The sequence below is a fragment of the Anomaloglossus baeobatrachus genome, chromosome 6 (genome assembly GCF_048569485.1).
Source record: "Anomaloglossus baeobatrachus isolate aAnoBae1 chromosome 6, aAnoBae1.hap1, whole genome shotgun sequence".
In the NCBI taxonomy this organism is placed as follows: domain Eukaryota; kingdom Metazoa; phylum Chordata; class Amphibia; order Anura; family Aromobatidae; genus Anomaloglossus; species Anomaloglossus baeobatrachus.
In genome coordinates this window covers 163,132,247-163,160,060 of record NC_134358.1, presented here as the reverse complement: position 1 = coordinate 163,160,060, position 27,814 = coordinate 163,132,247, and the positions used below count along the sequence as shown (strand labels likewise).

The 27,814-nt window shown below is 47.4% G+C and overlaps 2 protein-coding genes across 2 annotated transcripts in view; one reads left to right on the top strand and one right to left on the bottom strand.

Annotated features, from left to right (window-relative positions):
* Window positions 1-1,558: 1,558 nt before the first annotated feature.
* IMPACT (impact RWD domain protein) overlaps window positions 1,559-27,814 on the bottom strand; it is an 88,963-nt gene continuing 62,707 nt past the window's right edge. Inside the window, exons 9-11 of the mRNA XM_075353348.1 lie at window positions 24,438-24,528; window positions 6,933-7,067; window positions 1,559-4,695 (exon numbers count right to left, since the gene is read on the bottom strand). Of these exons, the coding sequence (XP_075209463.1) occupies window positions 4,624-4,695; window positions 6,933-7,067; window positions 24,438-24,528 (298 nt within the window). The 3' untranslated portion in view covers window positions 1,559-4,623. The remainder of the gene's footprint in view (window positions 4,696-6,932; window positions 7,068-24,437; window positions 24,529-27,814) is intronic.
* The window catches only part of OSBPL1A (oxysterol binding protein like 1A), a 316,689-nt gene continuing 315,042 nt past the window's right edge, over window positions 26,168-27,814 (top strand). Inside the window, exon 1 of the mRNA XM_075353345.1 lies at window positions 26,168-26,186. The gene's annotated coding sequence lies outside the window, so the exon portion shown is untranslated. The remainder of the gene's footprint in view (window positions 26,187-27,814) is intronic.

Genomic DNA, 27,814 nt, shown 5'->3' with positions numbered 1-27,814 from the left:
GATCTCCACAGCATGATGCTGCCACCACCATGTTTGACAATGGGGATGATGTATTCAGGGTGATGTGCAGGGTTAGTTTTTCGCCAGAAATAGTGTTTTCCATTTAGCTCAAAATGATCTACTTTGGTCTCATTTGACCAGAGCTCCTTCTTCCACATGCTAACTGTATCCCCTTCATGGCTTTTTTCAAACTGCAAAAGAGACTTCTTATGGCTACCGTTCTTCTTGACACTTTTCCATAAAGGGCAGGTTTGTGGGTTTTATGACTAAGGGCTCTTTTCCACTTGTGATTTTCATGTGCGCGTGCGTTCCGATAAAACATTTGATCACACTCACACCAGTGTTAAGGCCGCTTTACACGCTGGGGTCACGGAATTTGTGACGCACATCCGGCCGCTTTAGCGATGTCGTTGCGTGTGACACCTATGAGCGATTTTGAATCGTTGAAAAACGTTCAAAATCGCTAATCGGTGACATACCCCCCTATTCCCAAATATCGTTGCTGCTGCAGGTACAATGTTGTTCGTCGTTCCTGACGCAGCACACATCGCTATGTGTGACACCACAGGAACGAGAAACCTCACCTTACCTGCGGCCGCCGGCAATGAGGAAGGAAGGAGGTGGGCGGGCTGTTATGTCCCACTCATCTCCGCCCCTCCACTTCTATTTGGCGGCCGCTTAGTGACGTCGCTGTGACCCTGAACGAACCGCCCCCTTAGAAAGGAGGCGGTTCGCCGGTCACAGCGACATCGCTAGGCAGGTAAGCATGTGTGATGGGTCCGTGCGATTTTGTGTGCCACGGTCAGCGATTTGCCCGTGACGCACAAATGATGGGGGCGCTAGCGAGATCGCAGCGTGTAAAGTACCCCTTAATCAATGAGGCTATGTCCTCTATCCTTTTATTTCTTGACACAAATCGTGCTCTCAGTGCAAGCCCATGGAAGTGTGTGATACATCGCACTGCACTCACATCTTATGCGACTGCAGTGCGAGATACGCAGAGACAGACAGCGGTGGAGATGGGAGAAAGTGCATGTCATCGCAAGATCGCATCACAGTCGCATGACCCTTGGCTGACGCACGCAGCAGAGGGTAATTAGCATATCGCTTCCGATGCTCTCGCATCGGATGCGGTAAGCAAGTGGAAAAGAGCCCTAATAGTTGTCCTGTGGACAGATTCTCCCACCTGTGCTGTGGATCTCTGCACTCCTGCAGAGAGACCATGGGACTCTTGGCTGCTTCTCTAATTGGTGCCCTCCTTGCTTGGGATGTCCTGTTAGGTGGGCGGCCATGTCTTGGTAGGTTTACAGTTCTTCCATACGCCTTCCATTTTTGGATGATAGATTAATTAGTGCTCCCTGTGATGTTCATAGCTTGGCTATTTTTTCTTTTTATAACAAAACCCTGCTCTACTTCTCTCCACAACTTTATCCCTGACCTGTCTGGTTTGTTCCTTGGTTTTCATAAGGCTGTTTGATCCCTAACGTTCTAAAACAAACCTCTGAGGCCTTCACAGAACAGCTGTAGTTATACTGAGAACAAATTACACACAGGTAGACTCAATTTACTTCTTAAGTGACTTTTGGGTTCTGAAGATTTTATTAAGGGATACAAGGCTACAGGGTGGTGGGGGAGCCAGAATACAAAAGCATGTTACACTTTTCAGATTTATGCTTTTTAAATATGTAAAAAACCATGTATCATTTCCTTTACACTTCACAAATACTTGCTATTTAGAGGTGGTATATCCCATAAAATCTCAATAAAATAGTTTTAAACTTGTGGGTCTAACATGATAAAATGCGGAAAAGTTCACAGGGTGTGAATACTTTTTAAAGGCACTGTATCTACAACATATAGTATGACTGATCCACAGCTCTTCCATAGATGAGGCCTCATAGCTCCCTCTATATAGTATGATGGTTCCACTGCCTCTATATACATTGTGATGGTCCCCACAGCCCCTATATATGCTGTATTATGTCCACAAAAGCCGTTATATGTAGTATGATGGTTCCATAACTCCTCTATATAAAGTATTTATGCCTCCCAGCTCCCTATATAAATTATGATGGACTGACTGCCCTCAATATACATTTTAATGGTGCTCACAGCTATCTGTTTACTGTTTTCTGTCCTCCACAGCCTCCTATATAGAGTATAAGGGCCCAGTCAATCCAATAATATAAAAAACAATAAAGATTCTACTCATCATAATAATCCTGATACCAGGTACAGCAGCCTCCATCTCCTCTTCTTGCTTTTACAGAGGGTCTGCAGAGGTGGCATGATGCAATGATGTCATTGTACCACCTCTGTGTGAGTATACTGACATCTCAAACTACAGGCCTACAATAGTGTGTGGCTTAGACGGTGCATAGTGATTGGACAGGGAGTTTGTGGCTCGCTGCTCTATTACGGGATTAAACTGTATCGGTATGATGTTGACTTTGGCCAAGAAGGTTGGAGCCCCGGTTCTTTGACGCTAATGACGCTCCTGATTGCAATTCATGTATGGGCAGAACACATTGGCCCCATATGTTGTTTAGTGGCTATGGCCAAGAAATCAAGTCTATAAAGTTAATGAAAGATAAAAGTATAGTATTCAGCAACTGCCACTAAGAAATACATGGAGCTACTGTGTTCTGCCCCATACACCGCTTATATCAAAGATGCTGTCAGTGTGAACGTCAGATCATTATAGCAATGTGTCAGACCCCTACCGATCTCATATTAATGATCTACCTATGGATAGTTCATCTATGTGTCAGTCCTGGACAATCCCTTTAATTATAATAAATAGAATGCAAGGAAGATTAATATAAGCAAGATATTATACAATGAAAAAAAAATCTATATAAATTTGTCAATAAATGCAATCTGGAAAAATGTTGCGACAATGTTGCGCGGCTGATCTTTCCTAGGTCCGGAAGAAGCAACATTCTCCTTTAAAATTAATAGTAAGCAATATTGGGACAATCGTAAGTACAGTGGAACCTCGGTTTACGAGTAACTTGGTGTGCGAGTATTTTGCTATATGAGCAAAGCTTGCTGTAAATTTGTAACTCAGTTTACGAGCAAGCTTTGCTGTACGAGCAAATACTCACCGCACACACTTCCGATTCCGTACTTTCAACACGCTCTGACACGCTCTTGCAATCCGCACAAACACACACAAATACACACAAACATATTATGCTCACCTTACCATCCATTCCCTCGACGTCCTCCTGGTTCTTGTAGTTGATGGACTACTTCCGCTGTCAGCCGCTTCTCAAAGGCAGCGCGCTGACCAATCAGAGGCAAGCTACTCCTGCCTTTGACGTCAGCGTGCTGGCAGCAGAAGCTCCGGCATCGGTCGCGGTGGTTACCCGATACACATCCTGTATCTGCAGACTACAAGAACCACGAGGCCGGCGATGGAATAGAAGGTAAGGTGAGTATAATATGTGTGTGTGCGTGTTTGTGTGTGTTTGTGCGTGTGTGGAATGGCACAATAGGGGACCAGGATGGGAAATTGAACAAGTTGTGTAATGAATTGTCTGAGCTTCCATTATTTCCTATGGGAAATTTTGCTTTGCTAGACGAGTAACTTGGTTAACAAGCACACTCCCAGAACGGATTGTTCTCGTAAACCAAGGTTCCACTGTACTGTAAAAGCTTGAATTGCACACAATATATTGGAGGGGGTTTAAGTGAAAAGATTCATTATTTGTTAGTAAGAAATGTTATAACTATTACAGTAATAGGAGTCTCATGGAACCCAAACCAAGAAGCCTTGTGAAGGATCAATTTGGGGTAGAAATATTTTGTTATTGCAAAAATATGCATTGCAATGGGTAATTTCCGAGTTCACCCCTATTCCTAAGAACTTTCTGTAACACATTAAAACAGAATAATTAGAAACAATATATTGTATGAATATTTAAAGTATAACTTAACCCAAACATTTAACCAATATAGATTTTATGGTAAACTAGCATTAAATACCTCACAACAGAGTACAAAAGCTAGCAGAAAAGAAATATATGATGATGCTACAACTTTCCATTATTTACATACAAAACCATTTTTTCTTCTAATATTGGGTAATAATAATACGCTTTGATGTTTTTTTCCTTTACATTCTTTAATAAGTAATTTGACCATTGTAGTTTATATTTTAATCAAATAACCCTTATAAAAGAGAGATATCTTCATCAAGAAATAATCCAAATGTTGAATATATGACATCAATGGGTTTTTCTTTATTAAAGCACCACTCCAGCCTCCATAATCTGAGGTCCCTGCCCCTGGTCTTATATTAACCCTCTGGCGTTTTAACCTTTTGTAAACACTGCTCTGATACCAGCTTGTGACTACAACTTTTGACTGGCTAGATAAGTCTATGAGAGGCAGAACAAGGCCAGAAGGAGGCTCTCATAGACTTGCATTGAAGAGTGACCTCCATAAAATGAAACACTGGAGATATTTAGCATGTCACAAACTGCCTGAGACCGATTGGAGCAATGACGATAAAAGCTGAAAACACTGGAGGATGAATATATGACCAAGGGCGAGGAACTTAGATTCAAAACAACACTCCAGTGGTGAAAAATAAAAGCTGGAGTGGTGCTTTAAAGATTAATGCTCTATCCTCTTCTTATTTTCTTTGGTGTGATTTTTGTTCTTTGCAGTATGCTTTCCAGATTCGTCCTAAAATGATAAAAATATAAACGAGTGACTAATTAACATTAGTTAGAAGATAACTACTGTAGAATTAAAATATCAAACAAATCTAAAATAACTACTGTAGAATTAAAATATCAAACAAATCTATCTCACAGTGTGTACTCTACTTCTGTTATATACAGTATCTTAAGAAATGAGTCATATTCTGTGAACTTTACCACATTTTTTTCACATTACCACCGCAAACTTAACTGTATTTTGTTGGTATTTGATGTGATATACCATCAGTAAGTATCACGTATTTGTGATGATCTTCTAAATATTTAAAAAAATATAAATCTGAAAATTGTGATGTGAATTTGTATTCAGCCCCTGGTATATAGCGAACTACACTTGGATGACCTCCAAGTGCAGACCTATGTATTGTACGCACCCATAGATTTGTATGGGTGTGCACTGTCCATTCACAGCATGCAGCAATCTTTTTTCTCATGCCGAATTGACATGAGGCAAAGGCGCTGACAGTATAACATTGGAGTGACTGTATCAGATAGAACAATGGAAAGCACTCGGCTGTGTTATACGCCAGTGTGAGCGAGCCTTTTGTTGTATACTTCACTCTGGCCCTTAAGAAAAAGTGGCAAGAAGAAAGCCATTTTTGAAAGCAAGCCATAAGATGTTCCGTATGCTGTTTGCAAAAAGCCATGTAGGGGATACAGCAAACATGTGGGAGAATGTACTCTGGTCAGATGAGACCAAGCTAGAACATTTTTTGGTGGAAAACTACCTCTGCACATCACTGAAAACACCAACCCCACCGGCCAATGTGGCAGCATCATGCTATGGGGTTGCTGTTCTTCAATAGGAACAAGGAAGCTGATCAGAATTGATGGGATGAATGGAGTAAAATACTGGGCAAACCTGGAGGAAAACCTGTTAGAGGCTGCCAAAGACTTGAGACTAGGGCATAGGTTTACCTTCCAGCAGGAGAACGACCCTAAATGTACTGCCAGAGTTACAACGGATGGTTTAGATTAAAGCATATTCATGTGGGAATGAACCAGTCACAGTCCGACTCCAGACCTAAATAACTCAGAATCTGTGACAAGTTGTGAAAATCGCTGTTCACAGACGTCTCCATCCAATCTCACTGAGCTACTTTGCAAAGAAAAATAGGTAACATTTTCACCCTCTAGAAGTAAAAAGCTGGTTGGTGGAGATGTACTGTACCCCCCAAAAATCTTACAGCAGTAATTGCAGGGAAAGGTGGTCCTACAAAGTATTGACTCAAGAGGCTGAAAACAAATGCACATCTCAATTTTCCGATTTATATTTTTAAAATATTTAGAAAACTATGTATATTTTTTCCTTGTATAGTAGTAGCAGTAAATCCAGCTCACCATTATCGGTATGCACGCCTTGTTCAGAGCCCGGACAAGGGCCCGCCACGGCCCGATTATTGAATGAGTAAAACAGGAAGGTCCAGCTCAAATGAACAATTTCTGCTTTATTGCTTGGTAAATTCAAGTACATGGGGCATCAAACACTCACAAGAAAACGACTATAGTAGAATATGCATCAATGTGTGTCTGGTGTGCTTCCACCCTTAATTATGATTAAGGGTGGAAGCACATTAGAAACGCGTTGATGCATATTCTACTATAGCAGTTATCTTGTGAGTGTTTGATGTTTCGTGTACTTGAATTTACCAAGTTATAAAAAAGAAATTGTTAATTTGAGCTGGATCTTCCTATTTTTCCTTTTATACTTCACAAATACCTACTACTTTCTATTGGAGATATATTTCATAAAATACATTTTAGTTTGTGGGTGTAACGTGGAAACATGCGGAGACGTTCATGGGGTAGGAACACTCCTCAGCATTGAAATAGCAACACCAAGAAGAGAACTTTAAAGAATTATGGAAATCACAGGGTGCATAGACATGTTAATGACATGCAAAATATGAAAACATGGAAATAAATCACCAGGCGCGGATGTATTGGACCTTAATTACAATACTCCGCTCTTCGCACATAAAAGCCCTTGACCACGCCAAGGGTGCACTGAAGCCCCTCATTTACATATGTCATAAATTATTTTTCTCTAAAACACATTTACTAAAATCTACAGTGCCAGGAAAAAAAAAATACAACACAAAAATGGAAAACTGCAGTCAGTAAGTGGTAAATCTCTGGAAAACCTCACTAAGATTTGTAGGTCAAGTTAATTTTTTCCCAGTAAATGTTGTAAACGCTTACAGCAGAGTTTGTGTAGTTTTGCTGGATGAGTATGTTTCGTGCACAGTTGTTAATATGCTTGAAGCGATCAGGTCCTAGAAGAATGCCTCCATACCATCGGGACACGACCACCAATACATCTCTGGCATCCAAAATCTAAAACACAAAATAATAAATGCTGTTAAAAATCTGGAAAAAAAAACACTGTTTTGGCAAAAACAACGTTCTGGCATGTAGAAACTATTATATTTCAGGACATGTAAATTTTTTTATACGCGCTGGAAAAGATCCCATTTACCATGCCAATAGTACACTAATATGGGGAACCTATCATCAGATTGATGCTGTCCAAATCACAGGCAGCACGAATCAGAAGTCAACTGTTTCAGAGAAAATATACCGTAGATGCTAATCCCCCTGCCAGCTCTTCTCAGCGCTGTTGGAGTTGATTAATAAATTTCTCTTATGTAGACATGAGGGGGGACCTGTCATATCACCTGGGGCACTGCTGGGAAGAGCCAGCCAGGGGCAGAGATGGACCTATTTCACACATCAGTTTATTGCCATCAGTCACAATCTGTTGTGTGACTGATGCGACAGATCCGTCACAGATTGTGGTAAAACTGATGATATAGAGAGAGAGGCTTTCATTATAACAAACGACGGATGCCGATGGATCCGTTGCTGTCCATTTTTCCAACGAACACAAAGGACGTTCATGTGGACGTTGGCAGGACAAACATTTTTCAACGGATCCGTCGCACAACGGATGAAACATGAGGCCAACCGTCCATAATACAAGTCAATGATAAAAAAAACGGATCCAGCGCTGGATCCGTTTTTTTCACAAAACGACAGATTGCGACTGATGGCAAAAATACTGATAAGTGAAAGAGGCCTTAGTCTCCAGCTATGGTCACTGGCCGGAACATTATCCACTTCTCGACATACAATGTATCAGTACATCAATTTTTTCAGTGACTTCCTGCAAATGTACACACCAGTGCAATATATGGGAAAATAATAACTGAATTAAAAGACACAGTGATCAAGTAATGATGGGTTCTATCCTCGAAAGCAATACCTTTTCTCTCATCTCCCAGTCGGGGCATCAGAACTCCCCATACTGGTGATTGCTGTGATTGGCCAATCAGCTATGACCAACCAATTTCAGCAATCATACAGTAAAAGACCTGGTGCCAGAAGGCACTTCTTCACAATGGTGATTGGTGCTGCTACTCAGCACCAATCACATTTTAAGATTAGATCCCCCCCACCTGCCCTCTGCACCTGCCGATAGCTCTCCATGATCACGATAATGCCACCTTCCAATGAAATGCCATTGTCACCAGATCATCTATAAGTCATCACTCTGCCTGCCTCCATTCCAGTGAGATACAGTAATGTGGTACAGAGCAGTGACAGCTTCGGTGCAGTGCTGCTCAGTGGTCTTCCTGTAACGACTAGTGATTCTACCACAATAAAAATTCGTCTCCTCCTGCCTCTGTGCTGTTTTACAGCTGAAGACATCCTTGAATTGGATCCAGGCCCTGTCCACTATTTTCCCCCTCACTAATCCCTATTCTTTCACCCAGCCTCTCCTTCTCCCATCTGCATCCTGCTGCTGCAAAGCAATGATCAGTGATGCAAGTTGCTGATCAGTATCTGCTCTTAAGGCTGCTTTCACACTTGAGTTGTTTTGCATCAGTTGCAATCCGTCGCCTTGAGGAATTACGGTATCCTGCAAAATATTTTGCAGGATTCAGTTTTTCCCCATAGACTTGTATGGACGACGGATTGCGACTGATGGACTTGCGTTGCATCCGCTGTGTGACGGATCAGTCGTGGAACGACTGACCGTCGGGCGACAGGAAAACAGCATGTAGCGTTTTTTGAGCGTCAGAATCCTTTTTTTTTTTTTTTCACTGCGCATGCTCAGCTTATGTTTAGTTATTGAAATCAATGTCTCTCTCTCTCGGTGGCCGAACGATCAGCTGATCGCCCGGCTTTTGTGAACGATCAGCTGATCGCCCAGCGGCCGGGTGATCAGCTGATTGTTCACAATAGTCGGCCGCCGGTAAAACAGTCAAAAAACCAAACAAACAACGGATCGTTGTTTTGTAGCATTAGTCACATCAGTTGTGCCACTATCTGCAACGCATCCGTTGCATCAGTCACAGAACTGATTGTGACGGATGCAAAACAACGCAAATGTGAAAGCAGCCAAATTTTTGGCCCAGGGCAATTTTCTCCATTTATATATATTTTTTCAATTTCTACCACCCCCATCCTGATCTGCTTCTGTACTTAATTTTTGGCATTTGCATCACTTTTGTGTGTGGCCTTCTGCTGCTAAGCACTGACCAAAGACGCACCTCACTGATTGGCATACCTGCTCAATTTTTGGTGCAGAATTATTATTTTTTTAATTTAGTGACTTTCTTGTCATTATCTCCACACCACCTCTGTATAAGCAACCTGCAGTTGCAGTTCTCTGATGGTATTGCAATCCAATGATCAAAGCCTGCTGCAGGATTATTTTTTCAAAAAGTGACGGCTATAAGCGCACGCTGCAGTTTTTTCTGCACACAAACTGCAACCAAAACTGCACCTTGTCACAGAGCGCCTGGAAATGTAAAAAAAAAATGCTTGAAATGTAGGTGCGTTTTTGTTAATGCATTTTTTAAAGGAGAAACAAAATATGATAGTATAGGAGAATTGATAGATAGCTAGATTAGATAGATAGAAAAAAAATAAATACATAGATAGATAGAACATGTAGAATAGATATAAAGAAAGAACATATAGAACAGATAATAAGAAAGAACAGAGAATAGAAAGAAAGAAATAACAGAATAGTTTGACAAAGGAATAGCTTGTTTGGACAGCTGGTTTTTTTTTTTAATTTTTTGGGGGTAAAAAAAAAAAATGACGTGGGGTCCCCCCATTTTTCATATCCAGCACAAAACAGCAGCCACTGCAGGCTGCAACCCTCAGCTGTCTGCTGTACCTTGACTGGTTACGAAAAAAAACGGATTTTTGTGTACTCACCGTAAAATCGTTTTCTCTTAGCCATCATTGGGGGACACAGGACCATGGGTGTTATCCTGCTTATCCATAGGAGGACACTAAGTAGATGCAAAGATGTTAGCTCCTTCCCTGCAGTATACACCCCCTGGCCCAGCCAGGCTACTTCAGTTTTAGTACACAAGCAGTAGGAGAACAAGTAACAAAAAACGTGAGTGAATACTCATAACAAAAAAGTAAAAAAGTACTGAGAGAGAAAAAAAGCTAAGGCCCAACAGGGGAAAAGGGAGGGTGCTGTGTCCCCCAATGATGGCTAAGAGAAAACGATTTTACGGTGAGTACACAAAAATCCGTTTTTCCCTGACGCCTCATTGGGGGACACAGGACCATGGGACGTCCTAAAGCAGTCCCTGGGTGGGTAAACAATAAACAACGCAACCCAAGGACTAGGAACCAGTCCCAGATAGCCAGGAGCGCCTACTGAGATAGGTGCTCCACTATCGTTTGCAGAATTTTCCTACCTAGGTTCACCTCAGCTGAAGCCTGGGTATAGACTCGGTAATGCTTTGAAACAGTATGTAGGCAAGACCAGGTCGCAGCCTTACACCTCTGTTCCACTGAAGCCTGATGCCTATTGGCCCAAGAGGCACCAACTGCTCATGTGGAATGATTCGCAGCCTACTAGGAATGGGATTGAGTTGCAAGCGGTAGACCTCGATTGCAGAGCGAATCCAGCAAGCCAGCGTTGCCTATGAAGCTGCCTCTCCTTTCTTAAGCCTTTCAGGAATGACGAACAAGGAGTCTATGTTCCTAAAGAGGTTGTCCTGGGTACGTAATATCTGAGAGCCCTCACAAGGTCTAGCGAATATAGAAACCTTTCCACCCTATGGACTGGGTGTGGAGAAAAGGAAGGCAGAACAATGTCCTCGTTCATATGAAATGGGGAAGTAACCTTGGGAAGAAAATCCGGAAGGGGGCGTAGAACCACCTTGTCCTGATGAAAGATCAGAAAGGGTTCGCGGCAAGAGAGTGCTGCCAGTTCCGAAACTTGTCTGATGGACGTAATCGCCAGGAGAGAAGAGCAAGAGAAGATTCCTTAAGAGGTTCAGGGAGGGACCTCTGGATACCGTCCAAAACGAGATTGAGGTCCCATGGGTTCAGCGACTGTTTATACGAGGAAACTAGATGGAAAACGCCCTTGAGGAAAGTCTTGACTTGCGGATTGCAAGCTAGGCGGTGTTGATAGAATATTGAGAGAGATGAAACCTGCCCCTTAAGGGAGCTGAGGGCCAACCCCTTTTGCAACCTGACTGCAAAAAAAAATCAACAAAAATCAAGAATTCTGGGGATCGCCAGAGGCATAGGTTGGACATTAGATTCCCTGCACTGGGAAAGGAAAGTTTTCCACGTAAGGTGGTAAATACGGGATGAAGGCCAGCTTTTGGGCACTGTACATAGTGAAGATGACCGCGGGAGAGAATCTCGCTCTTGTTAAAGTCCAGGTCTCAATGGCCAGGCCGTCAGCTTCAGGGCTCTGGAGTTGATGGGAAATGGGCCCTTGGGTCAGCAGGTCTGGGATGCTTACAAGGCGCCATGAGCAATTGTACTAATTCAGCATACCAGGCGCACCTGGGCTAGTCTAGTGCTCTTAGCATCACGAGAACTTCTTCTGCCTTGATCTTCCTGATTACTCGTGGCAGCAGGGGCAGAGGCGAAAAACATGTAAGGTAGACGGAAACGACTTCAGGAGACTAGAGCATCCACGCCAATGGACTGTGGATCACGTGACCTGGCTAAGAACGCGGGTACCTTTGCGTTCAACCTTGAGGCTATTAGATCCACGTCTGGTGTACCCCAGCAAGTGCAGATGTGTGGGAACACTTCTCGGTGGAGAAACCAGTTCTCTACTCCCGGTATTTGTAACGCTGAAAACACAGACCCCCGTCGATTCGGCCCAGGTGAGGATCCTGAGGACCTCGAGATAAGCTGTCTTGCTGCTGGTACCTCCCTGCCGATTGACATAGGCCACAGCTGTTGCATTGTCCAATTGGACCCGAATCAAACGACCTGCTAGCAGAAGGGGGGAATGACCTGAGCGCGAGAAGATCGCGCTGATTTTCAGGATGATTTCTGGGAAGGGAAGACTCGTGGGGCGTCCATCGTCCCGAAGCAGTGTGGAGCCAGTACGCTGCTCCCCAGACTAAGAGGCTGGCGTCCGTGGTCAGGAGTAGCCAGTCCACTTGGGGGAGAAAATCTCCTTCTCGATATGGAAGAGGACTGAAGCCACCAGCAAAGCGCATACCTGACTGAAGGTGTCAGGTGAAAAGTTCGTCCAAGAAAAAGGGGCTCTTGTCCCAGGCAGCCAGACGTGCAAGCTGCAGTGGGCGGTGGTGTGGCTAAGCGAGCAGCACTGCCTCTATAGCCGCCGCTATTCTACCTAGCACTCTCATACTGAATTGTATGGAGCGAGAGGAGTACGTAGAGGGCAGTGTACCGCTTGTTGTAGAGCGGTTGCTTTGTCTTGAAGGAGAAATATCAAGCCCCGAAGGGTGTCCAAGGACATGCCCAGGGAGGTGACGGATTTTGACGGGACCGGGGATGATTTGACTGGAGTCAGAAGCCGCCCTAAGCGGGACAGGATGCCCACAGAGATCTGCACGCTGGTTGAGCCCTTGATGAGGAGGTCATCCAAGCCAGGCAGAACAGCCACTCTCCTGGCGTGAAGGGCACTCATGGCGGCCGCCATGACCTTTGTTAAGACCCTTGGTGCTGTGGCAGAGTCGAGGGTAGGGCCACAAATGAAAAAAAAAAAAAAAAAAGAAGAAGTCCTGAACCGCTAAGTGGAGGAACTTTTGGTGAGCTGGAGCGATGGGTATGTGCAGGTACGCATCCCTGATAGCTAGGGAGGCAAGGAATTCTCCTTCGACCATATAGGCAATAATGGACCCTAGGAATTCCATTCTGAATCTCCTTACGTGCACATGTTTTCTCAGGTGTTCGAGGTCCAGGATACGTCGAACTGATCCGTCCTTTTTTGGGAACCACAAGAGGTTGGAATAGAAGGACTTCTCGCCGTCCGGAACAGGTACCATCGCCCCCCGCTGTTTGGAGGGAGTGGATTGCTGAGGAGAAGGCCTCGCGGTGTTTTGGAGCCTTTGGGGGGGGTTTGAGAGAAAAGACTGACCAGGGGATCGGGTCCGGAATTCAATGTGGTATTGCACCCATTTGTGGTCTGAGGCGGCGGCCCAGATGGAGGAGGACGAGACTCCTTGGTCTTTGTCTAGACTGCCAGGACGAGGTGGACTCGGGGAGGGCTGAGAAGGTTGGGCCCTGCGTGTCTAGTAAAAAACATCCTGGGCTAGAGTTGGGGGAGGGAGGTACTCATTTCCTCCTGTGGCGTCAGAAAAAAAAGAGCCTGTCCAGACGATCGGCAAACAATCGGTCTGGAAAGGAGTACTGTGAGAGGTTTCTTAGAGACCGAGTCCGCTCTCCATTATCGCAACCAGAGGGCCTTACGGATGGCTATGGTATTTGAGGCGGCAATAACTGTGCAGGTAGCAGCGTCGAGGGAGGCCTGCATGAGGTACTCTGCCGCCGCAGCAATGTGAACTGTTACATCTGTGAGGGTCTGAGGGAAACTGGTAGTCCTGGTGCCTGTGCGACCCACACGGAAGGGGAGAGGGACCCGCAGCATCAAGGCGGAGCGATCGAGCTGCTCCACCTCTCTGTCTGTAAAAGACAGGAGGGTCCTTCAGGCAGGCGGGAAGCCGGGTGAGGGTCCACTGAGGCCAGATCGGCCCAGCCTTTAGAGACAGCTAAGCCAAAGGGGTACCGGGACTCCATGAGTTTACAGATACCGAAGCGGCGTCAAAAAACTTTTTTTTTTTTAGGTTTCTTCACCCTTTTAAAGGAGACCGCAGGGTCAGTAGTAGTGGATGGGAGAGCTTCACATGCAGAGTTTGGTTGATTGCTGCAATAAGGGAGTCCATCGCAGCTTGATCGCTCGGGGAGGTTGAAATCAAGGAATCATCCCGGTACAAACACCATTCCCCTTCCTCCGGCAACTCAGCGACCGCGGAACATGTGGGAGAACCCCATCTGTGTACCCCGGAGGGAGAACTATGGGGGTCATGCCCTTTTTCTGATCTGCAACCGGTGAAGCAGAGGGCTGATTCTTATCAGAAGGACCCTCTATAGAGGTGTCATCAGGCTGCGTTCTGTCCAGGGGCCCCGAGGGGTGTGAGGACGATGTTGCATAGCCAGCACCAGGTTCTGGGAACTGTGCCCATTCTGGGGGACTGGGAGCCGTAGGCTCTGGGCTGGCAGCGGTTGCTGCGGTGGTGGCGGGGGGAGCTACAAAGGCACCGGACTCACAGAAGGAAGAGGTGCTATCATCCCGTAGTAGCTCAGCGTGGCAGGATACATTAATAGTCTTATAGTTGTTGCTGTAGTTGTGCAGGGCATAAAACATGCGACTGCAGCCCCTGGCTGATGGGCCACAAACTCTCATTGTAATGAGGAAGCAATGCTCTGCAGAGCTAATGTGCAAGTGAGGAAATAACTCACCCAGAACCCTGATGGCCCCTCCCCCCTGCTCCTGTGTCCCAGTTCCTGTGGGAAGGAGGAAGCCAGCTCTGAGAGACACCCACAGGCTCTGATCACAACAAGAGGGAGCAATGCTCTGCAGAGCTCCTGTGTGAGGAGGGTTACGCGCGCTTTCGTGAGGGAGCGTGGCTTATCGAGTGTTGGAGGGGGCAGGGCTTAGCTCCGACAAGAAGGCATGAGAAAATATAATAAACAAAAAAAAATGGTGGGAAGGGACTCCCCTTCCCCCCTCCAGCCCTGCACAACAATGGTGGACAGAAAAAACTCTAAGTGTACCGCAGCTGCGGGTGCACTGAGTCCTGGGAGCTCTCCCCTCCCCCTGTCACAGGTGGAATGCTATGCAGGAGTCTGCAATCAGCCCATGTGAATACAGTCAGGGAGGATCTGACCTTTGCTCCAATTCCTGTCAGGGAGCCAGTGTGGAGATTCTGACGCCTGCTGTGAAGCTGCCTCTCCTTTCTTAAGCCCCCGGTCACAGAGCTTTTATCAACTCAGAGCCTGCCAGAGGAACTGAGGAAGTTTTTTATCTGCTCTGGAAATCGGAAGGATCTCACCTCATGTGGAGATGGCAGTCTGATGCTTGCTGCCTGGTCAAGCTGGTGCAGAGCGTGTATCAACTCAGAGCCTGCAAGAGGGACTGAGGAAGTTTTCATCTGCTCTGGGCTCTGGAAAATCGGTGCCTGTGAGAACCATCGTCCAGTGAGTAACGGCCCAGGATCCAGCGTCGCAGGAGGGGGTACGGGGAGGCGACACTCCGCGTTCCCGCTTGTTGATGGTTTTGGGAAATCGGTCCCCGAAGGAAACAGTCGCCCTCTAAAAACAAAAAAATTCTTGCTGCAGTAGTCTGCAGAGATGTGCCTCCTATAGACACTAAGCTAAAACTGAAGTAGCCTGGCTGGGCCAGGGGGTGTATACTGCAGGGGAGGAGCTAACATCTTTGCATCTACTTAGTGTCCTCCTATGGATAAGCAGCATAACACCCATGGTCCTGTGTCCCCCAATGAGGCGTCAGAGAAATAGAGGGGCTTCCACGCTTTTTTTTTAAAATTATTTGATTTTTTATTTTTTTTTTTAAATGATGTGGGGTCCACCTCATTTTCTAAAATCAGCCAAGGTACAGCAGACAACAGTGGTCTGATATTATTAGGGTGGGAAGGGCCATCATTATATGACACTTTCCAGGCTAACAATAGCAGTCCACAGCCGCCCCAGAAGTGGCGCATTCATAAGATGCGCTAATTCTGGCGCTGGGCCCGACTCCTCCCTTTGCCCTGGTGCAGTGGCAATCGGAAAAATAAGTAGTTAATAATAGTCCACAGCTGCTAAGCCCTAGCTTAGTGATGGCAGGCATCGATGAGACACCCCCCCCATCACTAATCTGTAAGTGAAAGTAAATAAACACAAACACCCAAAAAATCCTTTATTTGAAATAAAAGACAAAAAGCACCCCCTTTCACCACTTTATTAACCCCCCAAACACTCCTCCAGGTCCGAGGTAATCCACACAAGGTCCCACAGCGATTCAGCTCTGCTACATACCTGACCTGTCACAGCTAGTGTCATAGAACATGACTGTGCGCTGTGAGCTCCATGCAGCAAGTGAAAAGAACCACGTGATAAGCGGTGAGTCACTTGGGTGATTTGAGGTCACAGCGGGATCCCATGTGTCCTGGAGTCCACGACTGAAGTGAGCCGCAGATGGAGGACTCACCAAAGTGACGTCACCGCTGATCGCGCAGCTCACTTCAGTTGCGGTGGCCTGATTTGCAGTCACAGTTGAAGGACTCCAGCTGTGACTGGAAATCACCTGAGTGACGTCACCGCTTATCGTGCGGCTCACTTCACTTGCTGCGTGTAGCTCACAGCGGGCAGTTTTGTTCTATGGCACTTGCCGTGAGCATCAGATGTAGCAGTGCTGAAACCGACGTGGGACCTCGTGTGGATTATGTTGGACCTGGAGGGGTGCATGGGGTGGTTAATAAAGTGGTGAAAGAAGGTGGCTTTTTTGTCTTTTATTTCAAAAAAAGTATTTTTTAGGTGTTTGTGTTTATTTACTTCCACTTACAGATTAGTGATGAGTGGGTGTCTCATAGACACCTGCCATGACTAATCTAGGACTTAGTGGCAGCTATGGGATGCCATTAACTCCTTATTACCCTGACTGCCACCGCACCTGGGAAATCGGGAAGAGCTGGATAAAGTGTCAGGACTGTCACATCCAATGGATGCGGCAATTCCAGGTGGCTCCTGGCTGATATTTTTAGGCTGGGGAGAGCCTAATAACCATATGCCTCTCCAGTCTGAGAATACCAGTCCCAGCTGTGGGGCTTTATCTTGGCTGGATATCAATATTGGGGGAACCACATACCGTTTTTTGTAATTTATTTATTTTACTGTACGACTACTGGCGGCTGTGAATGGTTGCAGTCGAACAGCTGTAACTATTTTTATAACTGCTGACACTGAAAACTCAAGGATAGAAAGTCAGATATACAGAAATTTACATACATTAAAGAAGGGAATTTTGTTTACTTACCGTAAATTCCTTTTCTTCTAGCTCCAATTGGGAGACCCAGACAATTGGGTGTATAGCTTCTGCCTCCGGAGGCCACACAAAGCATTACACTTAAAAGTGTAAACCCCTCCCCTCTGCCTATACACCCCCCCGTGCATCACGGGCTCCTCAGTTTTGGTGCAAAAGCAGGAAGGAGGAAACTTATAAATTGGTCTAAGGTAAATTCAATCCGAAGGATGTTCGGAGAACTGAAACCATGAACCAAAACAAAAATTCAACATGAACAACATGTGTACACAAAAGAACAAACAGCCCGAAGGGAACAGGGGCGGGTGCTGGGTCTCCCAATTGGAGCTAGAAGAAAAGGAATTTACGGTAAGTAAACAAAATTCCCTTCTTCTTTGTCGCTCCATTGGGAGACCCAGACAATTGGGACGTCCAAAAGCAGTCCCTGGGTGGGTAAAAGAATACCCCGGTAATAGAGCCGAAAAACGGCCCCTTCCTACAGGTGGGCAACCGCCGCCTGAAGGACTCGCCTACCTAGGCTGGCATCTGCCGAAGCATAGGTATGCACCTGATAGTGTTTCGTGAAAGTGTGCAGACTCGACCAGGTAGCCGCCTGACACACCTGCTGAGCCGTAGCCTGGTGCCGCAATGCCCAGGACGCACCCACGGCTCTGGTAGAATGGGCTTTCAGTCCTGAAGGAACCGGAAGCCCAGAAGAACGGTAGGCTTCAAGAATTGGTTCCTTGATCCACCGAGCCAAGGTTGACTTGGAAGCCTGCGACCCTTTACGCTGGCCAGCGACAAGGACAAAGAGCGCATCCGAGCGGCGCAGGGGCGACGTACGAGAAATGTAGAGCCGGAGTGCTCTCACAAGATCTAACAAGTGCAAATCCTTTTCACATTGGTGAACTGGATGAGGACAAAAAGAAGGTAAGGAGATATCCTGATTGAGATGAAAAGGGGATACCACCTTAGGGAGAAATTCCGGAACCGGACGCAGAACCACCTTGTCCTGGTGAAACACCAGGAAGGGGGCTTTGCATGACAGTGCAGCTAGCTCAGACACTCTGCGAAGTGATGTGACTGCCACTAGGAAGACCACCTTCTGCGAGAGGCGAGAAAGAGAAATATCCCTCATTGGCTCGAAAGGTGGTTTCTGAAGAGCCATTAGCACCCTGTTCAGATCCCAGGGTTCTAGCGGGCGCTTGTAAGGGGGGACTATGTGGCAAACCCCCTGCAGGAACGTGCGTACCTGCGGAAGCCTTGCTAGACGCTTTTGAAAAAACACAGAGAGCGCCGAGACTTGTCCCTTAAGAGAGCCGAGAGACAACCCCTTTTCCATTCCGGATTGAAGGAAGGACAGAAAAGTGGGCAAGGCAAATGGCCAGGGTATAAAACCCTGATCAGAGCACCAGGATAAGAAGATCCTCCACGTCCTGTGGTAGATCTTGGCTGACGTTGGTTTCCTGGCCTGTCTCATAGTGGCAATGACCTCTTGAGATAACCCTGAAGACGCTAGGATCCAGGACTCAATGGCCACACAGTCAGGTTGAGGGCCGCAGAATTCAGATGGAAAAATGGCCCTTGAGACAGCAAGTCTGGTCGGACTGGTAGTGCCCACGGTTGACCCACCGTGAGATGCCACAGATCCGGGTACCACGACCTCCTCGGCCAGTCTGGGGCGATGAGGATGGCGCGGCGGCAGTCGGACCTGATCTTGCGTAACACTCTGGGCAGCAGTGCCAGAGGAGGAAATACATAAGGCAGTCGAAACTGCGACCAATCCTGAACTAATGCGTCTGCCGCCAGCGCTCTGTGATCTTGAGACCGTGCCATGAATGCCGAGACCTTGTTGTTGTGCCGGGACGCCATTAGGTCGACATCCGGCTTCCCCCAGCGGTGACAAATCTCTTGAAACACGTCCGGGTGAAGAGACCATTCCCCTGCGTCCATGCCCTGGCGACTGAGAAAGTCTGCTTCCCAGTTTTCTACGCCCGGGATGTGAACTGCGGAGATGGTGGATGCTGTGGTTTCCACCCACAGCAGAATCCGCCGAACTTCCTGGAAGGCTTGGCGACTGCGTGTGCCGCCTTGGTGGTTGATGTATGCCACCGCCGTGGCGTTGTCCGACTGAATTCGGATCTGCCTGCCCTCCAGCCACGGATGGAACGCCTTTAGGGCTAGATACACTGCCCTTATCTCCAGAACATTGATCTGAAGGGAGGACTCTGTCGGAGTCCAGGTTCCCTGAGCCCTGTGGTGGAAGAAGACCGCTCCCCACCCTGACAGACTCGCGTCCGTCGTGACCACAGCCCAGGATGGGGGCAGAAACGATTTCCCCTTCGACAAGGAAGTGGGAAGGAGCCACCACTGAAGGGAGGCCCTGGCTGCCCGAGAAAGGGAGACGTTCCTGTCGAGGGACGTCGATTTCCTGTCCCATTTGCGGAGAATGTCCCATTGAAGTGGACGCAGATGAAACTGCGCAAATGGAACTGCCTCCATTGCTGCCACCATCTTCCCTAGGAAGTGCATGAGGCGTCTCAAGGGGTGCGACTGGGCTCGGAGGAGAGATTGCACCCCTGTCTGTAGTGATCGCTGTTTGTCCAGCGGAAGTTTCACTATCGCTGGGAGAGTATGAAACTCCATCCCGAGATATGTCAGCGATTGTGTCGGTGTCAGTTTTGACTTTGGGAAATTGATGATCCACCCGAATCTCTGGAGAGTCTCCAGAGCAATGTTCAGGCTGTGTTGGCATGCCACCCGAGAGGGGGCCTTGACAAGGAGATCGTCCAAGTAAGGGATCACTGAGTGTCCCTGAGAGTGTAGGACTGCTACCACTGTTGCCATGACCTTGGTGAAGACCCGTGGGGCTGTTGCCAGGCCGAAAGGCAGTGCCACGAACTGAAGGTGTTCGTCCCCGATGGCGAAACGCAGGAAGCGCTGATGCTCTGGTGCAATCGGCACGTGGAGATAAGCATCCCTGATGTCGATTGAGGCTAGGAAGTCTCCTTGGGACATCGAGGCGATGACGGAGCGGAGAGATTCCATCCGGAACCGCCTGGTTTTCACGTGTCTGTTGAGCAGTTTGAGGTCCAGAACGGGACGGAAAGATCCGTCCTTTTTTGGTACCACAAACAAGTTGGAGTAAAAACCGTGACCCCATTGCAGAGGGGGAACAGGGATAACCACTCCTTCTGCCTTCAGAGTGTTCACCGCCTGAAGAAGAGCATCGGCTCGCTCGGGGGGCAGAGATGTTCTGAAGAAACGAATCGGAGGACGAGAACTGAACTCTATCCTGTAACCGTGAGACAGAATGTCTCTCACCCATCGGTCTTGGACATGTGGGAACCAGGCGTCGCAAAAGCGGGAGAGCCTGCCACCGACCGAGGATGCGGTTTGGGGAGTCCGCAAGTCATGAGGAGGCCGCTTTGGGAGCGGTTCCTCCGGCGGTCTTTTTAGGACGTGCCTTAGACCGCCACGAATCAGAGTTCCTCTGACCCTTTTGAGGCCTGTTGGACGAGGAGAATTGAGACCTGCCTGAGGGCCGAAAGGACCGAAACCTCGATTGTACCTTCCGTTGTTGAGGTCCGTTAGGTTTGGACTGGGGTAAGGACGAGTCCTTACCCTTGGATTGTTTAATGATTTCATCCAATTGCTCGCCAAACAGGCGGTCGCCAGAAAACGGCAAACCGGTTAAAAACTTTTTGGAAGCAGAGTCTGCCTTCCATTCACGTAGCCACATGGCCCTGAGGACTGCCACTGAATTGGCGGATGCTACCGCTGTACGGCTCGCAGAGTCCAGTACAGCATTCATGGCGTAGGACGCAAACGCCGACGCCTGAGAAGTCAATGACACAACCTGCGGAGTAGCGGCCCGTGTGACTGCATTAATCTCAGACTGACAAGCTGAGATAGCTTGGAGTGCCCATACGGCTGCAAATGCCGGAGCAAAGGACGTGCCGATAGCCTCATAGATGGATTTCATCAGGAGCTCTATCTGCCTGTCAGTGGCATCCTTGAGTGATGCACCATCTGCCACTGCAACTATGGATCTGGCCGCCAGTCTAGAGACTGGAGGATCCACCTTGGGACACTGAGCCCAACCCTTGACTACGTCAGGGGGGAAGGGATAACGTGTGTCATTAAGGCGCTTAGTAAAACGCTTATCCGGAAAAGCTCTGTGTTTCTGGACTGCATCTTTGAAGTCGGAGTGATCAAGAAACGCACTCAGTGTACGTTTGGGAAACCTAAAATGAAATTTCTCCTGAGAAGCTGACTCCTCACTCGGAAGTGCTGGAGGAGAAAGATCTAACACCTGATTGATGGACGCTATAAGGTCGTTTACTATGGCGTCCCCTTCAGGCGTATCAAGGTTGAGCGCGGCGTCAGGATCAGAGCCCTGATCTGCCACCTCCGCTTCATCCTCCAGAGAGTCCTCATGCTGAGACCCTGAACAGTGAGATGAAGTCGAGGGAAGCTCCCAGCGAGCCCGCTTAGTCGGTCTGGGACTGCGGTCCGTGTCGGAGTCCTCCCCGTGGGACCTATGAGTCGACCCAGGAGCACTTTGCTGCTCCGACCGAGGTGGGCCTGGGGGCAATGAATCAACAGTGCCCGGGGCCTGTGTTACAGGTCTGGACTGCAAAGCTTCTAGTATCTTAGCAGACCATCTATCCATAGACTCAGAAAGTTTGTCAGCGAATACTGCAAACTCTGTCCCTGTCACCTGGACAGTGGGGGCCGGTGGTTCCACCTGGGCCGGGGGTCCCACCAGTGGCTGAGACTCCGGCTGAGTGAGTGTCACAGGGGCCGAGCATTGCACACAATGAGGGTAGGTGGAACCTGCAGGTAGCATTGCCGCACATGAGGTACAGGTTGCAAAGTAAGCCTGTGCCTTGGCACCCTTGCTTTTTGCGGACGACATGCTGTTGTCTCCTCTTAGAGCAATCAGTGAGGGTATATAGCCAAAAGCTAATAGTGCGGCCGTACAGAGTAAATGTATACAATATCAGCATATAAATATACACTTCGGCACCCAGGGGGGCCAGCACCTAGTAACAGGTGCTGCTTACGACCGCTCTCAGCGGTTGTGTGACCACCAGATTCCCTGCCTGGGCCTCCCAGAGCTGTGGAGCTCAGAGTTGTCTCCCCTCTGAAGTTCTCCAGCGTCTGAAGTGCTGATAGCAATGGCTGCCGGCATTCTGAGGGGAGGAGGGAGCCGTGGGCGTGCCTGTAAAAGTGCGGGAATCTGGTGCCCCACGGTGCTCAGTGAGGGGGGAGGAGGATACAAAGTATGCTCCAGCCCTCAGCGCTGACGTCCAGTGCAGCGTCCCGCCCTTACCCCTGACTGGCAGGCCCGGGGGCGGGAATATGCGGTACTAGGCCGCAAAAGCCGGGGACTAAAGTTATAAGCGCGGCCGGCAAACAAGCGCGGTCAGCGCGGTAGTCCCGGCGCACAAACACACCCAGCAGCTGCTGCAGTGTCCATTACACAGGCGCTCTATGCGCCGTCCCCAAGGGGACACAGAGTACCTCAGAGTAGCAGGGCCTTGTCCCTGATGATACCCGGTCTCCTGTCCAGCAGATTCCCTCAGGGGCTGCGGAGGGAGCATGGTCCCAGTGCCTGGTGACCGGTTAGGATCCCACTTCACCCAGAGCCCCTAAGGGATGGGGAAGGAAAACAGCATGTGGCTCCTGCCTATGTACCCGCAATGGGTACCTCAACCTTAACAGCACCGCCGACCAGAGTGGGGTGAGAAGGGAGCATGCTGGGGGCCCTGTTATGGGCCCACTTTTCTTCCATCCGATATAGTCAGCAGCTGCTGCTGACTAAAATGTGGAGCTTGCGTGGATGTGTGCCTCCTTCACACAAAGCAATAAAACTGAGGAGCCCGTGATGCACGGGGGGGTGTATAGGCAGAGGGGAGGGGTTTACACTTTTAAGTGTAATGCTTTGTGTGGCCTCCGGAGGCAGAAGCTATACACCCAATTGTCTGGGTCTCCCAATGGAGCGACAAAGAAATACAGATTTTCATTTCTATGCTTACCACTTTGGACAAGCCTTTCTCTGGAAGAAGCTGAGGAGTCATGACTATTGCAGCTGTGATGTTTAGCTACATTGGAGGAGCTTGGAGTGGTTTCCTTTTTGTATTTATATTCCCTTTGTCTGTCTCCCTAACCTTGTGTTATTATTGCAATGGTGAGACTAGTGTTTTCGCCGGCCTTCTCACTAGCCAGGGTGACTTCAGGGCAAGGGAGGGCATAGGCACATGATGCTGATGTTGTAAAAGGACCTGTATAGGGACGTTAGGGAGTGTATGGTACAGAGTGAGTTGCAAGAAGTGTCCCCTCTCCCTACCGCCAGGGCCATCCGTCTATACCATTCCCAGTGATACCATTGTGTTGCGCTGAACACTGAGCGTCTGTACGCTCCAGTGTGATAGCCAGCTCTTGCAAATTATATCATCACGCCCACATAGGTGTGATAACATGTTTTAGGGATGACTACTCTGGGTAAATTAATGCCCCCTCGACTAGTCTAACACTAATTAGCATATTGTAAATGAATAATGAATTTATAAAGTAGGTTTGGCCATTTACTATACTGCAATCACATACAGTATACTGTATGAAACAAACAGAAAACTGGAATTCCAAACGAAAAAAGCTCAAATTTGTTATATTAAAATATCAAACAACCAGAATATTTCATCATTAGTATATCATATTTTCTCAACATGGATTGCTAGTCCAATATGGTCCTAAGCACAATATACCAAAACAGTTGTTTGCTATTGTTTTTGGAGTTTAGCTCTATTTATACATTGATTCTTTGTGAAAACTATTGAGAATCACATATACTGTGCAAATGGCTTGTTAGGAGATCTTTTAACACTAGAAGTCCCAGAAATTTCGAGCTCCCCCCTGAAGTCCCGAAAGAGGGTCAAATGACCCTTAGTCCAAACTGAATAGAACTAACTAGAAACAAAATGGCTAAACTCAATGGAAAACAACCTCCTGTGGTGCGACAGTAATGGCCTTAATTACAGAACAAAAGACGGTGATTATAGGAAGTTAGCTAAAATCCTTCAGGTCATTCGACCGGTCTCTGGGTTCCAAAGGTAGAAATGTTAAATGACCCCTCTCTGGGACTTCTAGTGTTAACAAAAGAATGAATACATGGAAACGGTTTTGGGGAAACGGGAGGGCTGTCAGGCTCATTTTAAACCCACCATACCATTCCAGAGATATGGGCTTTTTTATTTAGTGCAAATTTTTATGGTCTTTACCAGAAGGGTGCTGCTCTCACTAACTATGCAGAGCAGCATAAAGACAACATGATTACTTTGTATATGGTGCAATCACATTGTAAATACCTGCATAAGATGAAGAAGTCTTTTACCAGCTGCTGTTTCCCCATCATCCTCACAGTCTTGCACAAACGCATTTGTCTTTACAGAATATATCCTGTTGGACAAGTGAATAATTTAACAAGTTAGTCATACAAATTATAGGTCAATAAAAACTATATACATTAGATAGAGAAAATACCAGAACTATAGGATTGTTTAATTCAGATAATGGGTTTCCAGCAGTGTTGGCGCTGTCTCTCCTGGGGATTGTGTGACATTATAATGTCACTCAAACTCTTTTGACAATCAGAGCTGGATTCGCTGTCCTCTCCTACGGACAAAATCAGACATCCAGAGTAATTGAGAAAACAACCACATCTCTCGCTTCCTCTGAATGTCTTCATTTTTGTCTAAGGCCTGTTTCAGACGTCAGTGATTCTGGTATGTGACAGTTTTTATACGTACCAGAATCAAGGACATACGCAGACCCATTATAATCAACAGGTCTGCACACACATCAGTGATTTTTCACCGACTGTGTCTCTGTGTGGCGTACGTGCGTGTCCGTGACTGCCACAAGGAGACATCCCTTTTTTTTCTGGCATCACTGATGTCCCACAGATCACACTATGGTATGATCTGTGAAACACGTACCAGAAAAACACGTATATGGAAAATAAAAAACATTTTTCACTCACAGTCTCCATCGCTGCTTGTTTCTTCTCCTCTGCTTGTCAGCCTCTGCTTCAGAGCCGGCTCATTATTGGCTGCATATTCATGTATGCAGCCACAGCCGACCCGGAATAGGCTGCAGCGGAGGTCAGAAACATGGCAGAGCCGAAGAGTTCAGCACCACGGACAGCAGGAGCGGGGACAAGTGAGTTTATCTCCATGTGCAATCATGTATCACGGATAACGGATTGCACATGGACAACCCACGTGTTCCGTGAATCACGGTACACAAAGGGACATATGCGTTTTTTACACGTCAGTGAAAACAGTCTGTTTTTCACTGACGTGTGAAACAGGCCTAAAGGATAGGAAAGTGAAGCTAACACTGATTAGTTGCAGGGATTTTGATACATAACAATGCCAAACGATCCCCGGGAAAGCCAGTCCTGACACCACTGGAACCGCTTTAGCACTGGAAGTGGGTATGGGTGGTGTTACTTTGTTGAGAGGAAACATACAGATGGAAAAGGAATTGTCCGAGTAGTGGCAAACCCGTGTCATGTTAATTATTATATCCATATGTGTGCTGGAACACAGATACTTTAAGTGCAAATTGTCATAACAACTAGGTACGGTCGATTATCAATGTATGCCCGCACAGCCATACATTGTACAAATCGAATTTCCAGCTTGCAGCAAGTGGATTGTAGATGACCTCAGACTCTGGGCACTGTAGCTAAGTTGTCGGCAGCACAGTAACTCAGTGGTTTGCCGTAAAGCTGAAGAAAATGCAGCCTGGCAGCACACACTTAGGAAAATAAAAAGGCGGAAGCATCATCAATCGGACTATGTGCAGAAAATGATGGCACTTGGCAGCAACGAGTGCTGGAATAGGTTCCAATGCAGATTCAATGAAGAAAGACAATTCCCAATTTAACTTTCAAATATTTTGCCTTTGTTTTTATTCACATTTTAGATGTACTGGAGGATCTATAAACAGTGAAAGCTTCCAGTCCTGACACCTTCATCAGACCAGAGGATGTGCTATTCCCGGCATGAAGAAATGGAAGACACAGCACTTTCTTCTGATTCAGCTTACGGGTACATTCTCACGATCAGTGTTTGTTGGGTTTTTGACGCATCTGAATTTCCAAATCAATCCCGCATGTAAGGTCACTTGTGTCTTTCCTTATGATTTTATATGGAATTCTGATGCATGCGTTTTTGTCAATAAGGGTACTTTCACACTTGCGTTCAGCGGAGTCCATCACTATGGAGAATAGCGCAGTCCGTTAACGCACTGCTCTATTCTCCATACACTTGTATGGACGACGCACTGTAACGCAAGTGTCAGCGTTGCACCCGCTGGACGACGCAGCGTCGTTATTTTGATGCTGCGCCGGGCAGGAGGAACGCAGCATGTAACGTTTTTTTGAGCAGCGCAATCCGTTGGATTTCAGTGCGCATGCCCTCTCTGGCTCCCTGCACCCGTAACAAAGGTAAATATCGGGTAACCAAGCAAAGTGCTTGGCCGATAGTTACCCTCGCTACGTGTGCAGGGAGCCCGACACTTCCACGCTTGGCTCCGCCCCCTCCTGCACTCCACTCCGCATGTATGTACACACACAGACACACACACACACACACACATACATACATACATGTACATACACACACGCACACTCACCTGTCCTCAGCGCCATGGCCCGCTCGGCTCCACCCACTCCTCACTCCGCCCCCCGCACACATTCTCGGCAGCCGAACGATCAGCTGAGCGCCCGGCCGCCGGCAGGTGAGAGCGCTCAGCTGATTGACCGGCCGCCGGCTATGGAGAGCGATCAGCTGATCGTTCACAATAGTCTGCTGCCGGTAAAACTGTAAAGAAGAAAAAAAAAAGCTTTCCGTTGTTTTGTACGATCCGTTGCATCCGTTGTGCCACTATATGCAACGCATCCGTTGCATCCGTCACACAACGCAATGCTACGGAAGCCGTCCAACGCAAGTGTGAAACTAGCCTAAAGTTGGTTGAAACACAGGCAGCAGAGCAAACAGGAAGTTGCCCAAAGCAAAGAAACAAGGTTATTGTTACAGATTATAGTGTTATAAAATCATGCATAATTATAACCTTCACAATCTATAAGCACCCACGCCCAGATACGTAGTCCAGTGATTGACACGACGTTCCTTGATTACCTAGATCAAGGGCTGTGGAACCTAAGAAGAAGGCTCAGAACGAGGCTCCATAGACTTTGAACAGCAGCCAGTCCCAGCTCATGCTTCACACCTCGAGATCTGGGACACTGATGAGAGGTGGCAACAAGGAAGTGAACACTCATTTTTGACACAGCGAAAAAAAGCAGCATCAAAAAGGCTGTGTGCTCACCATCTGGGTTCACAGGGTTTTGGACACATGGTGTTTTCCCTGCATCCAAAATGCTGCGTTGTGCAGTACAAACACAGTGGATGGGATTTTTAGAAATCTCATGCCCACTGTACTTGCTTTTCCCGCAGCGAAAACTAACTTGCGGTGAAGCTTCCCGAGCCGCAGCATGTCAATTCTTTAATGCGGAGACGCAAGCGTTCTCCACAGGGAGAACATTGTGAGAGGCTGCAACTGCCAGGGTCCAGATTATGGGTACGAACAGCTACGGTTTCCTGCGAAGGAGACTCGCGGCCCTGCAGGCCAGGACCTGCCACGTCCAGGACCCAGAGGGTCCTGATCATGTGCA